General features: G+C 47.1%; 1 protein-coding gene across 2 annotated transcripts in view; it reads right to left on the bottom strand.

Moving 5' to 3' along the window:
• The window catches only part of PKD1 (polycystin 1, transient receptor potential channel interacting), a 113554-nt gene that overhangs the window by 24489 nt on the left and 73759 nt on the right, over positions 1-15306 (bottom strand). For both annotated transcript variants that reach the window (XM_077919182.1, XM_028706964.2), the window contains exons 17-23: positions 11009-11152; positions 8542-8821; positions 7290-7506; positions 4875-5034; positions 3684-3836; positions 2665-2809; positions 268-867 (exon numbers count right to left, since the gene is read on the bottom strand). In XM_077919182.1, coding sequence (XP_077775308.1) covers positions 268-867; positions 2665-2809; positions 3684-3836; positions 4875-5034; positions 7290-7506; positions 8542-8821; positions 11009-11152 — 1699 coding nt within the window. The remainder of the gene's footprint in view (positions 1-267; positions 868-2664; positions 2810-3683; positions 3837-4874; positions 5035-7289; positions 7507-8541; positions 8822-11008; positions 11153-15306) is intronic.

Here is a 15306-nt window from a genome sequence, read left to right as displayed (position 1 = left end):
TAAGGGATGGGTTCTCCCCAGGCATGCAAGTTTTTTAGCACAATCTACTTTGCTTGCTTGCTTGCTTGCTTATTTATTTATTTCTGCTTGCCCTCAGAGCCCAGGGCAAGGTACATCAAACATGGAACAAAGTCCAATAAACAGTTCTAAAATGCACTGGCCTAATCTCACTGGAGGAAGGACAGGAGAAATGCATACACAACAGACATTGTTAAAATTCTGGGTCCATGTAGCAACTTTGCGGAAGCCACAAAAACCCACACTTACCATTTACAACACTGAAGGTGACCTGGAAATACAACCCTGCTTCTGCATTGTCATCCTCCACCATGACCACTGCAGTCCCCGAACTCCTTTCCTCAATCATGACCGTCGTCATGGTGATGTTCTTCTCTCCGGGGTCCAAGACTGTCACGGCAATAGCCTTCTCGGGACCCAGGCTCCCCACCGGTATCTCTGTCCCGTTGTTGTCCTGGAACTCCATGGACGCCACCTCGGAGGAGACGGTGTAGTTGGTGACGAAGCCGAAGGGGAAAGGGTTGTAGTCCACCCGGATCATGACTTGGACAATGTCTGTCAGGTCGGAGAACGTGGCGTTGAAAGCTAAGGGGATGGAGAACTGGCAGCTGGGGTGCTCCTTGTAGCAGAGGAGGCCCAGTGGGCCGGCCCGCTTGCCCTTGGCCGTGATGTTGCTTCCCGCCAGTTCCAGGGGCTCCTCGTTGAGGACTCGGGACTTCATCAGGATGCGCATCAGGTCGGTGGAGAGGGCGTACGCCTGGGAGGCCACCTGGACGGGGCTCTGGTTATTGCACGTTTCCCGAGGCTCAGTCTCCTGGGAGACGGTGTTGACAAGGTGGATCAAGTCCCCTGCAAAGGAGCCAGGAAAGGTTAGTGTGGTCCTTACTGAGGATGGAAGTTCAATTACCATATTTTTTGCTCTGTAAGACTCACTTTTTCCCTCCTAAAAAGTAAGGGGAAATGTGTGTGCGTCTTATGGAGCGAATGCAGGCTGCGCAGCTATCCCAGAAGCCAGAACAGCAAGAGGGATCGCTGCTTTCACTGCGCAGTGATCCCTCTTGCTGTTCTGGCTTCTGAGATTCAGAATATTTTTTTTCTTGTTTTCCTCCTCCAAAAACTAGGTGCGTCTTGTGGTCTGATGCGTCTTATAGGGCGAAAAATACAGTAATTAAATCAGGGGTGGGGAACCTCAGACCTGGGTCGCCAAATGTGGCCCTCCAAGCCTCTCTGCCTGTTCCCTGGAACTTTCTCCAGGCTACACCTGTCATTGGCCCCGCTCCACACTTTCTGCAGGTGCTTTTGACTAGCTGGAATGTTTTGCTGAACACTGATAATGCCTCTTGCTTGCCTGGATGGAAGATGGAAAGGTAGCGCCCTCTGTGTGTGTGTGTGTGTGTGTGTGTGTGTGTGTGTGTTTTGCCTGTGCAGAAACCTTTGACGGGGGTGAGGGAAGACTCACACCCCTTACATGAAATGGTACCCTTTCACGGACTTTGTTAAGAAAGTCAAACATGGTTTTCACCCTCCTTCGACCAATGGAACATTATGGAGAGACATGTTTGTTTGATTGCCCTTCTTGGAACATCTAAAACCACAACCATCAACTGCTGTTTTTCTTTATTTCTGTACAACTACTAAGCTCTGTTTTCCTTGTATGTCTTGTTACTTGAAATTAAAAATCAATTTAAAAAAGAAGCCTCTGATTCTTGCTAGAATTTAAGTCCCGCGTAGAAAAATAAGAGTCTGATCCACAGCTCCACTCACTTTTCTTCCTAGCCCCATCCAACACTGGCATGTGGCCCCCAGAAGAATGCCCATGAGGGAATGTGGCCTCCAAGCTGAAAAAGATCCCTCACCCTTGAATTAAGCACTGTGTTGATCATCCAGCCACAAATTAAACCTCCTGCCCTCCAGTTATGTTTGAGGGCTGAGGATGACCATAAGCAAAGATGCTGGAACTCAACCCTGATGGAGGGGAAAGAAATGCAGAGAAGCCAAGAGTGCTCAGCAGAAATCTAGATGGACCCTTTTTTTTTAACACCTGAACCTTGAATACTGACCCCACTGGGTTTCCCTTAGGATCTCATGAACTGCATAATGACACGGAATATCGCATCCCACCACTCTCAAATTCACCAAGAAAGTAATTATGAATAAAGGTGGCTGTATTCCTAACAAATGAATGTGAGAGTTTTTGTTTGCTGAAGCAAAGTCTAAAGTGTTTCTTACTCCTTACCTCTCACTTAAAGGGAAACTATGTGCTGTTCCCTTGGGCTCTCAAGAATGGCTTTCAAAATTGAAGATTCGTTATGCATATATATATTGATTTGGGGATTTATTAACATAGGAACACAGGAGGTGGGCTTAAACCCAGGCATTCCTCCATCAAACTCCATATTGTCTACACTGACTGGCAGCAGCTGTGCAGGGTTTCAGAAAGGGAGTTTCCCCCCAGTTCTACCTGGAGATTGAATCTGGGACCTTCTGTATGCAAAGCAGATGCTTTGCCACTGAGCTAGCCCTTCCCAGGTACTAAAACTCCCATATTTTACAGCTGTGCTGGTTGAGTTTGGTGGGAGTTGTAGTCCAAAACATATGGAGGATTGGGGAAGGCTGCTTCAAAAACGAACTTTCCTGCGCACTCACCCATGATGTTGAGGATGTTGTCTGCGATGGTTGTTGGGGTCATGGTCCCTTGCATGGTCTCTCCCTGCAGAATGGCCATCATGTCTCTCAGCTTCTTCAAGGTCTTTGTCAGGCAAGCTTGGCAAACAAACTCCTTGTTGGCTACCTGTGAATCCAAGATGCAAGTTAATTGACCTTATATGTCAAGCCACCAAGTTGCCGGTCCTTGTGTGAGCGTAAGATCTGGCTTCTGCAAATGGCAAACTGCTACTTCCCACACAACAGTTTCCAGGCATGCACTGCTATCTTTGACACCGAACACTAGCAAAAGTACTCGCAGGGGCTGAGAAACCCCAGCCCATGGGAGAACCATGGACACCACGAAGCGCCTTGGAGGAGAGGTGGGATATAAATCTAACAAATAAACTTGGTGTCCTTCAGATGTTTTGGACCACAACTCCCATCAGTCCCAGTATCCTATGGCCATGCTAGCTGGGGCTGATGGGAGTTGTAGTCCAACTCCCTTCAGCCCCAGCCCCCCTCCCACTTGCTCCCCATGCCTAAGAGGCAGAGTCTTAATAGCGCAAGGATGGAAGAATGAAGAAACCCCAACGAAAGAACTGTGGCAAGAAAAACTGATGGACTATGCGGAACTGGCAAAACTGACACATAAACTACGTGACAAGGGTAACTCTGATTTTAAAGATGAATGGGAACCTTTTATGAAATATTTGAAGAAGCAACAAAATGAATTGGAATCTTTGGCAGGTTTTGAATAAACATTCACAAACTCTTTATTCTAATATATAGACAGATAATTTGAGGATTTTACAATTTTATAACATGCAGACAGAAATATGTGTTGAGAAACCAGAGAAAGGAGCTGAGGGAAGTCTGGTAGGGTATTCTATCGGGGGGGGGGGGGCAAAAATGGAGGGGGGGAAACAATGTGGATGATGTATTTTTGTTAAATTACTGTGTTGAAATCTGCAATAATTTTTTTTTTAAAAAAAGAGGCAGAGCAATGCGATACCACCTACCGTACACTGAGCCAGGGCAGCCGCGATTTGCTGGATGTCATCCACAGTGGTCACATTAAGAGAAATCAGTGTTTCTGTAATGTTCCTCCGTGTCCAGGCCCGGAGACGGTCTTCATGTTTGGTTTCCGATTTCAAACGCATGGAGCACTCATACTTACATCGGGGATAAAAAGAAAAGTATGTGAACTAGATTCTTAAGACAGTTCTTATGAGAGCCTATTTGGTGTACTGGTTAGGGTAAGATTAGGACCTGGGAGAGACCAGGGTTCCCACTCAGCCATGAATGAAAGCTCACTGATTGACACTGGGCCAGTCACTGCCTCTCAGACTAACCTACCTCACAGGATTGTTATGGGGATTAAATGAGGAGAGGGAGAATCATGGATGCTACCCTGAGCTCCTTGGAGAAAATGATGGTATAGAAATGCAGTAAATGAATGAATAAACAAGCAAGCCATGGGCTCTCTCTTTCAGTGATAAGCAAGGAGGGAAACCTTTCGATTTCCATGGGGTAAGTAGCCATCGGTAGGGGGAAACATGTGGAGTAAGGCATGTTAGTTTCTGTTTGCCACTGAGCAGCTGCTTAGAGTCACAAGGCTCTGTTTACATTCCAGAGACAGTCCAGGCTATTGGAAGCCTCACAGGAGACTAGAGACGGATGTGATGTTACTGGTTTCCTGTTTCCTTTGTTCCTTTGTTCAGTTGCTCTCTGCTTTCATAGAGAGAGGATGTCCTTTCTGTCTGCGTAGCTTAGAAATAAAACTCTTTACAATGTAGCCATAAATCTTATCACTTCCGCATGCTACTGGAAACTCTGCTTAATGGGAACGTGCCTTGGAGCCTCATCAAAGGCTCAGGTCGTTAATTATTCGTCGGAGGCGATTCCGAAGGCTCGGCCGGAGGAAAATGAGGCTTTATCAGCTTGGCCGAGTGGAGATGCCGACAAGGCAATCTCACAGATAAACTGGTCCCAAGCTGTTAAGGGCTTCCTGTACTAATAGTAACATCTTGAACTTGACCCAGTAGCAAACTATCAACCAGCGTGCGTCTCTGAGCACAGGTGTCATATGCTGACAGGTTCTCACTGCTGTCAGAATCATGTTGAATCTACTAATAATGCCTACCTACCTACCTAACAAATGTCTTGCACTATCATTCCACCCAGCCACCAAAAAAGGTGTTGCTTCATACCTCATTTAAGATGGTGATGAGAGCCAAGGAATATTCAATGACCTGTTGGGGATCGCTCTGTTTCACCAGGCCCTGCAGCACCACCTCAGTCTGGTTGGAAAGCCAATGAGGAAGGCTGTGAAATCCTTCCGGAGGGCTAGGCAGCGTGATGGCCATGGAGCTGGGAAGGAAAACAACCTCTCAGTGTCATGCAAAAATTCCCCACGCATAGAAAAATAGAAGGGCAAGAGGGGCTTTGTGTCTTATATGCTAGCTTTCTATCTGCAGTATTATATTTTAAATATGGAACAGTGGTTTCCACCCCCCAAAGGGGAACACTGGGAACTTTGTGTGAAGATTCCTTGTGGTTTAGGGCAGTGTTTCCCAACCTTGGGCCTCCAGCTGTTTTTGAACTACAATTTCCATCATCCCTGACCACTGGTCTTGCTAGCTAGGGATGATGGGAGTTGTAGTCCAAAAACAGCTGGAGGCCCAAGGTTGGGAAACACTGGTTTAGGGAGATGGAGTACTTCATATGGTCCTTAGCATTCTTCAATCCCTAGTTGTTTTCTTGAGGTGCACAAAAGTTAAAGGGCAGGACACACACTCCCACTCAGGCTCCTCACATGTTTTCCTCTCCACATTAAAGCCTTGTTGTGATAGATCAGCTCAGCTTCCCCAGAATTTTTCTAAGAAAGGAGCAGGGGCGTGTGATGCCAGCATGAGAAGCAGGCATCTCGTTTAAGATGAATGTTGCATTGCTCTGTTTCCAATTTGTCCCCAGCAGAAGCCCATTCATCACCACGAAGCTGTTTGTTACTGATGAGAAAAGGGTGCTGAATCCTTTCTTGAGACAAACAAATTGGACAGCGCTTACAGACACAGCCTCTCCCCTTGATTTATAAACCAACAAACTTGCATTTCAGAGAGTATCGATCTCCCACCTGCCACCCATATTATCTCAAAAGAGCTGTAAACCTGGACAAATCCTTGTCATCAGCCTTTCCCCAACAGATGCCAGGAGTTATTGTCAACTCCAAAGCATCTGAAGGGAACTGCAAAGGAAATGTTTTGTTACACAAAAATGTAACTCTTGCTCTTAAGTTAGCTAGGGGACCATGAGGTTAACTTGTTAAGCCTGGCCAGAGGTCAGTCCGGAAGGTGGCACCCTGGCTGGGAATTAAGTGTCTGTAGCTGGGAAACCTAGCAGTTTCCTGCCAACCTAGCAGTTCGAAAGCACGTCAAAGTGCAAGTAGATAAATAGGTACTGCTCCGGCGGGAAGGTAAACAGCGTTTCCGTGCGCTGCTCTGGTTCGCCAGAAGCGGCTTAGTCACGCTGGCCACATGACCCGGAAGCTGTATGCCGGCTCCCTCGGCCAATAAAGCGAGATGAGTGCCGCAACCCCAGAGTCAGTCACGACTGGACCTAATGGTCAGGGGTCCCTTTACCTTTACCTTTAGCTGGGAATTAAGACCCTAGTACTTCCCTGAGGTTTTATGGGTTGGTAGATTGCAGTGTTTCCCAACCTTGTGCCTCCAGATGTTTTTGGCCTACAACTCCCATCATCCCTGACTAGCAAGACCAGTGGCAAGGGATGATGGGAATTGTAGGCCAAAAACAGCTGGAGGCACAAGGTTGGGAAACACTGGATTAGAGAACCAGGAGGAAAGATGACCAGATCAAAGCGTGATCTCAGGATACAAAGGAAACACACCTCTTGCTATAATAATAGATAACTGGCTTTAGCTTGAGGGTTTTTAACTAGAGAAAGCAGATTATGCCTGACTCTTTAGCTGAGGTGCTATGAACAGATGCTAAATTGGGTAAGGCTGATGCCAACTCACCCTAAACTTGGAAGTCTCCAGGCTCTTGGAAACCCCTCTACAGACCTACGGGAAATTCTTTCCCAGGGATGTGGTGAGTACTCAAATAAAAACTGCTGAACATTTTGTACTAACCCATGCAAGCTTGGACTGATCCTTGAAATAGGTTAAGACTATTTCCGAGCAAACAGGACTGGGTGGGGGCACCCCTTATTATGCAAGGGGGGGGGGAAACTGGGGGCAGCAGGCTCACCTGTTGATGGACCAGTCATCCAGCCTGCCCATCTGGCTGCAGACAAAGAAATGACAAGCATTTGGAGGGGACTGAGGAAACAGTAGAGTTTGCGGGTATTTATGAGTGCTCATATGGGTTTTTGAAGTCAGCAGAGCAGTATTAGTTCGTCTTCTGTAAAAAGAACACTGTTTTGGAAAGGAAAGGCCCTTCTATGTGGAGATTTTTGTCTTAGCCATCACCTGTATTGGATTTGACATTGCTTTAACTGTTTTTAATGTGTTCAACAGTTTTAAATGTGTTTCCACTGCATTGTGGAATTGCTTCAAGATGCTCCAGTGGAAGTGAGCCGCAAATTAAACAACAGAAACAATCATCACCTGTTGAAAGCCACAACGGTTGCTCCCAGCTGGTCCTGCACCAGCACCGAGACAGACACCAGAGAGCCTCCCTCCTGGAATCCAGGGGGCAAGAAGGCAGAATGTTCGGAATGGCTGCCTTTATATACCCAGAATTCCTCACAGTGGCCGGTTCGGCAGCGGGCAGCAAGCAGTGTGTATACCAAGGGGGTGTCTTCGTCCTCCGTATCTCTCCAGCCTGCCAACCAAATGCACAAAGTAGACCAGGGGTGACTACAGAAGGTAGATCAGGATTTACTGGGTAATTTGCAATGGGTTGCTTGCAGTATTAGAGTAGACCCATTGAAAATAGTGGCCACAACTAACGTAAGGCCACTAATTCCAATGGGTCTGCTCAGAGGAGAACTTATACAACCCAACAGATTTATTTATTTATAATAAATATTCATAAGCTGTCCACTCATATGCAACACCAACATGGTGTACAGCAGGTACAATATAAAAGTTTAAGATACGATAAAGACATAATACAGAATAGTCAGAAAAAATGGCAGGCTCATCTTAAGAAAATATGAACAACTGAATAAGGCTGTTGGCATAAAATGTATTCAAGAGACACTTGAAAGTGAGCAGCAAGGATGCCTGCCAAATTTCTGTGATGTAGGTGACACTGAGAATGACCAACTCCTAGCTGACACCTTTTGGGCTTCTGAAACATGAACTAATGGCGCTACTGTTGGTGACCAGCATGGCTTCCAGTTGTTCAACAAAATGACTTTTCCCACCTGAATTAAGTTGCTTAAATGAAGAACCCTTACAGGGTTGTTGGGATAGGAAAATGGGGAGGAGGAGTATGTAGGCCACCTTGAGCTCCCTGGAGGAAAGCTGGGATATAAAAGTAATAAATAATCCTTGGATAAAGGGCGGCATATAAATTTAATAAACAAACAAAATAATAATAATAAAAATGGCTCAGGACACACTCAGAGGAGGCACCTGTTCCATAGGCCTCATAGCCAAAGACTAGCTTTAAGACAAGTCTCCAATAAGTTCAACCATCTATCTCCCCTAGCCATTGGCTACCCTTGCTGGGGCTGATGGGAACTGTAGTTTAGCAACATCTGGAGGGCCAAAAGTTCCCCACACCTAGTCTATCTAATACACTACACCGTCCCTCCTATTTCTTTTAGGGATCTATCAAACCAAGAATAAATTGCTCTCAGGTACGTATTTTGAAGCCAGTGTTGGACATCATCTTGCACTCTGGTCTCACCTGTACATTCAAAATGAATCTTGGCAGTCAATGCTTGGATAGGTCCCATTGGAGACAACCAGCAGGACCCCCCAAATGGTGGCTGGTTTGGAAACAGGTCGATGGAGGCAAAGCCTTCCTCCCCTGTGGCCAGATCTGTAATGTGCAGAGTGAAGGTATAGCCCTCGCCGTCCTTCAGAGCCCCCGGCCTCAGGACCAGGTTCATTCCTCTGCTGCCGGTGGAGGTGGTCGTTCTGTCCAAGGCCAGAGTCTTATTTTTGAAGCTGTGTGCTGACCATCTCTACACAGACAAAAGAGGCGCAGAAAAAGACCAAGAAAAGCTTCAACTTTTGTCATGTAGAAATTGAAAAAGGAATTTCTAACGTTTTCAGACTGTGTGTGTGTGTAGAGGAAAGTTACTTTCAACGTCCGGCCAAAGTTTTGGATGATCACTCAGCTCCATTCCCAGACATTTGGGCCAAGGAGAACAGGCAGGAGCCCAAACTGTCTGCTGGGAATACTTCCACCGTGGGATCCAGCTTGAGTCTCCTGCATTACATCACCTTCCAACTATTTTTTTAGAGGCAACAGAAGAACACGGGTAGGGGAGAGACTGAAAAGTCCTAGGACCTCTGCAGGGCCCCATCACTTGGTTTAAAGCAGGCTTCCCTAACCTGGTACCCTCCAGATGCTGTGGACTACAACTCCCATCAGCCCCAGTCAGCAAAGCCAATGGTCAAGGATGACGGGAGTTGCAGTTCAACAGCAACTTGAGGCCTGTTCTCTGTGAGAATCATGTTCTCTACTTGACGAGGAAGTAGGATCTCTTGGGAGCTTTTGTTTATAGACCACACTTCCATAAAAACACAGCAAAGTGGTATACAGAATACAAAATTGAAGTAAGATAAATTAAAACCTCAGTAAATACTGGTTGGTAAAAAGAAATTCACATGGCAAAGGCCTGTGTGAATAATACAGTTTATAGGAAGTGTCTGAAAGAAGGCAGGGATGATTCCTGATAAACATCAATCAGCAGTGAGTTCCACAGGGCAGGGCCCACCGCACTAAAGGATTGATCCCTATTGAAGGCTGTCTAAATCTCAGGGATTTCCCAGAGTGCTCCATCAGGTGTGGCATTAGGAATTCAGTGACAACTTCCATCTCATGCTCAGACTGTATATAAGTGTAAATAAAATCTGATTATCACAGAAACTCCATAAAGTCTCCAGTGGCCATCAATCCAAGGAATCCAAACCCATGAAAAGTGTTCAGACCCTGGAAAACCTCTCACCGCCTAGAGATTGGGTTGTGCTTAACAATACAGGCCACATTCACAACAGAACATTTAAAGTGCCGTGATACCACTTTAAACAGCCATGGCTTCCCTCCAAAGATTTTGGGAGCTGTGTGGTGTGAAAGTGCGTAGAGAAAAACCTTTTCTCCCTCTCTCATAACACTAGAAGTTGTGGGCATCCAATGAATCCTGGAAGACACAGGATGGGTCAAAGAAAGGAATCCTTCATGCATTGCATAGTTATAGTATGGAACTATCTCCCACACCGGGACGCGGGTGGCGCTGTGGGTTAAAGCCTCAGCGCCTAGGACTTGCCGATCGAAAGGTCGGCGGTTCGAATCCCATTGCGCTCCCATTGCTCGGTCCCAGCGCCTGCCAACCTAGCAGTTCGAAAGCACCCCCGGGTGCAAGTAGATATATAGGGACCGCTTACTAGCGGGAAGGTAAACGGCGTTCCGTGTGCTGCGCTGGCTCGCCAGATGCAGCTTGTCACACTGGCCACGTGACCCGGAAGTGTCTGCGGACAGCGCTGGCCCCCGGCCTATAGAGTGAGATGGGCGCACAACCCTAGAGTCTGTCAAGACTGGCCCGTACGGGCAGGGGTACCTTTACCTTTTTATCTCCCACACCAACTAGGATGGCTTTAAAAGAGGACTAGGAAAATTCATGGTAGAGAGGGCTATTGATGGCCAGGATGACTATGCTCTGTCTCCATGGTCAGAGGTGGCAATGCTTTTGAATACCAGTTGCTAGAACACACACGATGGGAGAGTGCTCCTGTGCTCTAGACCTGCTTTGCGGGTTTCCCATCTGGTCATGATGCTGGACTAGATGGGCCAACGATATGATCTAGCAGGGCTCTTCTTATGTTCCTACTTATCATAATAATCATAATAATCATAATTTATTTATACGCCGCCCATCTGGCTGAGTTTCCCCAGCCACTCTGGGCGGCTCCCAATCGAGTATTAAAAACAATACAGCATTAAATACTAAAAACTTCCCTAAACAGGGCTGCCTTCAGATGTCTTTTAAAGATAAGATAGCTGCTTATTTCCTTCACATCTGATGGGAAGGCATTGCACAGGGCAGGGGCCACTACTGAGAAGGCCCTCTGTCTCACGGGGGCACATCAGGCACCCAATGAACTGGCAACTGACTGTGCAAGGCTGACCCCAGAAACATCCAACTTACCCCCTGTTTGGAATTATTCTGGCAGTTCAAGCAAGTCCCCTCCAGGTACACATAGGAGCTGCGGCTCACTTCGTAGACAGACTGGGCCTTGCAAGAGACACACTCCAGGGAGACGATGGGGACCGTCCCCTTCTTCAGTAGCACCTGGGAGAGAAAGCACAGTGAGCCCACAGAAGCAGAGGTGTCAGCAGAATCCCTCCCCAGAGGATAACTGGAGCAAGCAGAGTCTGTGTTAAGAAGAAAGAGCAGAATTCTGAACTATGAGAATCTGAATTCTGCACCATGAGGCCCTGAATCCCACAACCAATATATTTCTTTTCTTTTCTTTTCTTTTCTTTTCTTTTTAGGTTAACTTGTTTGTAACATCTGATTTTATTGGTAATTTTAAGGTATATTTTATGTAAACTGCTTAGAGATTTTGATCATTGAGCAGTATATAATTTCTATTAAATAAACATAAATTCTGCAAAATTAATGGATTTACATAATTTCCCCATCATTTTGTGCGATTCGTTCTGTTACTTAAAATAATCATTTCGCACGATGTAGGCTGTAATCTATAGGATGACCAGGGGCAGGGGGAAAGAGAGGGAGTCCATGTGACATACAGGCCTAGAAGGTGTTTTCTCTTACAGGACTAGGATGATTCCACGTTCATCGAAAACAACCTTCCCTAGCCTGACACCCTACAGTATTTTGGACTACAGTTCTCATCAGCCCCAGCATCATAAAACGGCTATGCTGGCTGGGGCTAATGGGAGCTGAATTCCAAAACATCTGCTGGGTACCAGTTCAGGGAATGCTGGCATGAACAGGCCCTTTTTCACACAGCTGGAATCTACAGACAAAAAGTGATGATTTCCCAACCCCACAAGAGGGCCCTTGCATTTTGAGGTTAACATCCCCTCCATTAGTTAATACTACACAACTTGGCTCCAGGGGATTTTTTCATCAAATTTATCCCAGGCTTCACTAAATTAAAGGTAAAGGTACCCCTGCCCATACGGGCCAGTCTTGCCAGACTCTAGGGTTGTGCGCCCATCTCACTCAAGAGGCCGGGGGCCAGCGCTGTCCGCAGACACTTCCGGGTCACGTGGCCAGCGTGACAAGCTGCATCTGGCGAGCCAGCGCAGCACACGGAACGCCGTTTACCTTCCCGCTAGTAAGCGGTCCCTATTTATCTACTTGCACCCGGGGGTGCTTTCGAACTGCTAGGTTGGCAGGCGCTGGGACCGAGCGACAGGAGTGCACCCCGCCGCGGGGATTCGAACCGCCGACCTTTCGATCGGCAAGTCCTAGGCGCTGAGGCTTTAACCCACAGCGCCACCCACGTCCCTAATTAAAGGTAAAGGTACCCCTGCCCATACGGGCCAGTCTTGACAGACCTTAGGGTTGTGCGCCCATCTCACTCTATAGGCCGGGGGCCAGCGCTGTCCGCAGACACTTTAATTCACTAAATTAAAGGCGGCCAATTTTGTCTTTGCTTCTGCTTCCTGCCTACATCAGATATGTTGTGTTTAACATTTCTCTTAGATGCCTTAGTCTCAGAATCCTAAGTTTATAACCTGCTACCTACAACACTTGGGAGGGACTTGTTCAGCCCATATCTCCATCTTAGAATCAACTCTACAAGCTGACCTCATGGCTGCCTCTTCAGACTACTTTGGGAGTCCTGTTGGTTTTTATGGTTTTTCTTCATTCCACCCACCCCTAGCTCCTGCTTTGTGTAACCACTTGATGATGAAGAGTTCTGGAGAACTCAAAAGCTTTCCACACTTGTGTAACACTTTGGTTGGTCCCACTGAAGCTATTGCCCAACTGTGGATGGTTGGAGAAAGGGGAATACTGTTCACCAAGGTTTTCCTCAATTAGGCAATTGAAAACAGGACTGCTGACTAATTAAGCAAACAACACACAATGAGTCAAAAGGGCAAGTATGAAAAAGGCTTCGAAATGAGAACTGAATGGCAAATGCTTGGAATTCCCAGCTGGGTTCCACAGGGAAATGCTTTGCTAAACCCTGGCACCCCAGGATGGCCTCCACTTCCATGAAACACTTGTCTCTCCAACAGCGTAGGAAACGGTCTCATAATGAGCCAGATCATTGGTCCAGCTACCTCAATACTGTCTGCACTAACTGGCAGCATCTCTCCAGGGAATAATATAACATGTGGTTAAACTATGGAACTCACTCCCACGGGAGGCAGTGGTGGCCACCAACCTGAATGGCTTCAAAAGAAGACTGGGCAAATTCATGGAGGAGAGGGCTATTGGTGCCAAGTAGCCATGATTGCTATGCTCTGCCATGTTCATGGAAAACAATCTTACTCGGCTATGAGTGATCGCCAAAGAAGAAAGCTCTGCCTTCATGGTTGGAGGCAGCAATGCTTCTGAATACCAGTTGCTGGAAACCACAGGAGGGGAGGGTTGTTCTTGTGCTCAGGTCCTGCCTGCAGGTTTCCCTTTGGGGCATCTGGGTGGCCTCTGTGAGAGCAGGATGCTGGACTATGGTGGGCCTTTGATGAGCCAGTGTGGTGTAGTGGTTAAGAGCGGTAGACTCGTAATCTGGTGAACCGGGTTTGCTTCCCCGCTCCTCCACATGCAGCTGCTGGGTGACCTTGGGCTAGTCACACTTCTCTGAAGTCTCTCAGCCCCACTCACATCACAGAGTGTTTGTTGTGGGGGAGGAAGGGAAAGGAGAATGTTAGCCGCTTTGAGACTCCTTCAGGTAGTGGTAAAGTGGGATATCAAATCCAAATCCAAAAACTCTCAATCCAGAAAGCTCTTCTTCGATTATTACAAATTCTTCCCCAACCCTACCTGGAGCTGCTGGGGGTTATACCTGGGGCCTTCTGCAATACAAAGCAGATGCTCTATCACTGAGCTATGGCAACTGTGAGATATTCCTGCTATTGCGCCATTATCTCCATGCAACTCTAAATAACTCCAGAAGCCAAGGCTGTCTCTTGAGGCTTCTGGCGATAATAGGCATTTTTGACAGTAGTGATAGAGCTGCTGTTTAATGTGGCAGGCTGTTAAAAGAGCACCAAAGCCCTCTCTCCGCAGAGCAAGATTGAAGGGCCCCATCTGTTCCTCCCGTCCCTGCGACAGTCAAATCATTGTTTTGCATTCATGTATGCAAGCGAGATTGTACGGAATGTCCTTGAAAGACTATCAATTTGACTTTGGTTCTTTCTGCCTCCCCCCCCCCCCCCCGCACCTTCCTCTTTCCTTCCAGTCTTCAGTTTCCAAAAGAACAACACACACACACACACACACACACAAAAGGAAAGAAGGAGAAGAGCAAGAGGGAGATCAAGGCAGTAAGAATTTCCACTTGCAGACAAACAGGATCTCGGGTTGCCAAGCCTCTCCTGGAGCTGCTGATAGAAACCATAAGGTTTTTTGGCCTGCAGATTCCTTTTGCTGCTCAGTTTTGTTTTGCAGCCTACCGATAGGTGCAGTTATTTAAAAAAGAAGGGGGAAAGTGTGCGTATGTTGCCCTACCTCTCTCCCTCTGCTTTTCCCAAGACACCATGGGAAGAAAAGCAAAAAAGAAAAGCCTCAGCTATCAGCAAAAGGGTTCTTTTTCTCTCCTAATGTTCATATTTGTAGATGGGCAACTCTGGGCATTCCACGCCTGCCTCTGCAACCCCACTCAACACACTGGGCTATCCTAACCTATCTGGCAGCTGTCTCCCTGCAGGAATGGGAGCCATGTAGCTCAGTAGGAGAGCATCTGCTTTGCATGCAGAAGGTCCCAGGTTCAATCCGCAATGGCATCTCCAGGTAAAAAAGACTGAGGTATCAGGGTTGGGGACGAGCTCCCTCTCCCCTTGAGGCTTGGAGAGACCTTTGCAGAGACAACAGTGATGGGCCAGATGGGCCAATGATTTCACATATGGCAGGTCTGTGTAGGAAGAGGATGATCCCAATGTCAATCCCTGGTAGGGCTAAGAAACACCCCCTGCCTGAAAACCTGGAGAGCTGCTGCCAGTCAGTGTAAACAATACTGACTCAGTATAAGGCGGCTTCCTATGTTCCTGTTTAAGTCAGCCATTTAATCAGAACCATGAGAACTGGAATCTTACATTTTAGTGGAAGGAATATAGATGGAATATAAAAGGAATACTGATACAGCACTTGCTTTGCATACAAAAAGCTCCAAGTTCAGTTCCTAATGGTATCTCCAGAAAGGGCTAGGAGAGACTCTCTGCCTGAAACCTTGGAGAGTCACTGTAGAGGCAACGCTCCGCTTTGCGAGGGCAAACCTCGCACCAGACGTGCAACAGTATGTC

Source organism: Podarcis muralis, chromosome 14 (assembly GCF_964188315.1).
Source record: "Podarcis muralis chromosome 14, rPodMur119.hap1.1, whole genome shotgun sequence".
In the NCBI taxonomy this organism is placed as follows: Eukaryota; Metazoa; Chordata; class Lepidosauria; order Squamata; family Lacertidae; genus Podarcis; species Podarcis muralis.
The sequence above is the reverse complement of the archived record's forward strand: the minus strand, read 5'-3'. Positions and strand labels throughout refer to the sequence as shown.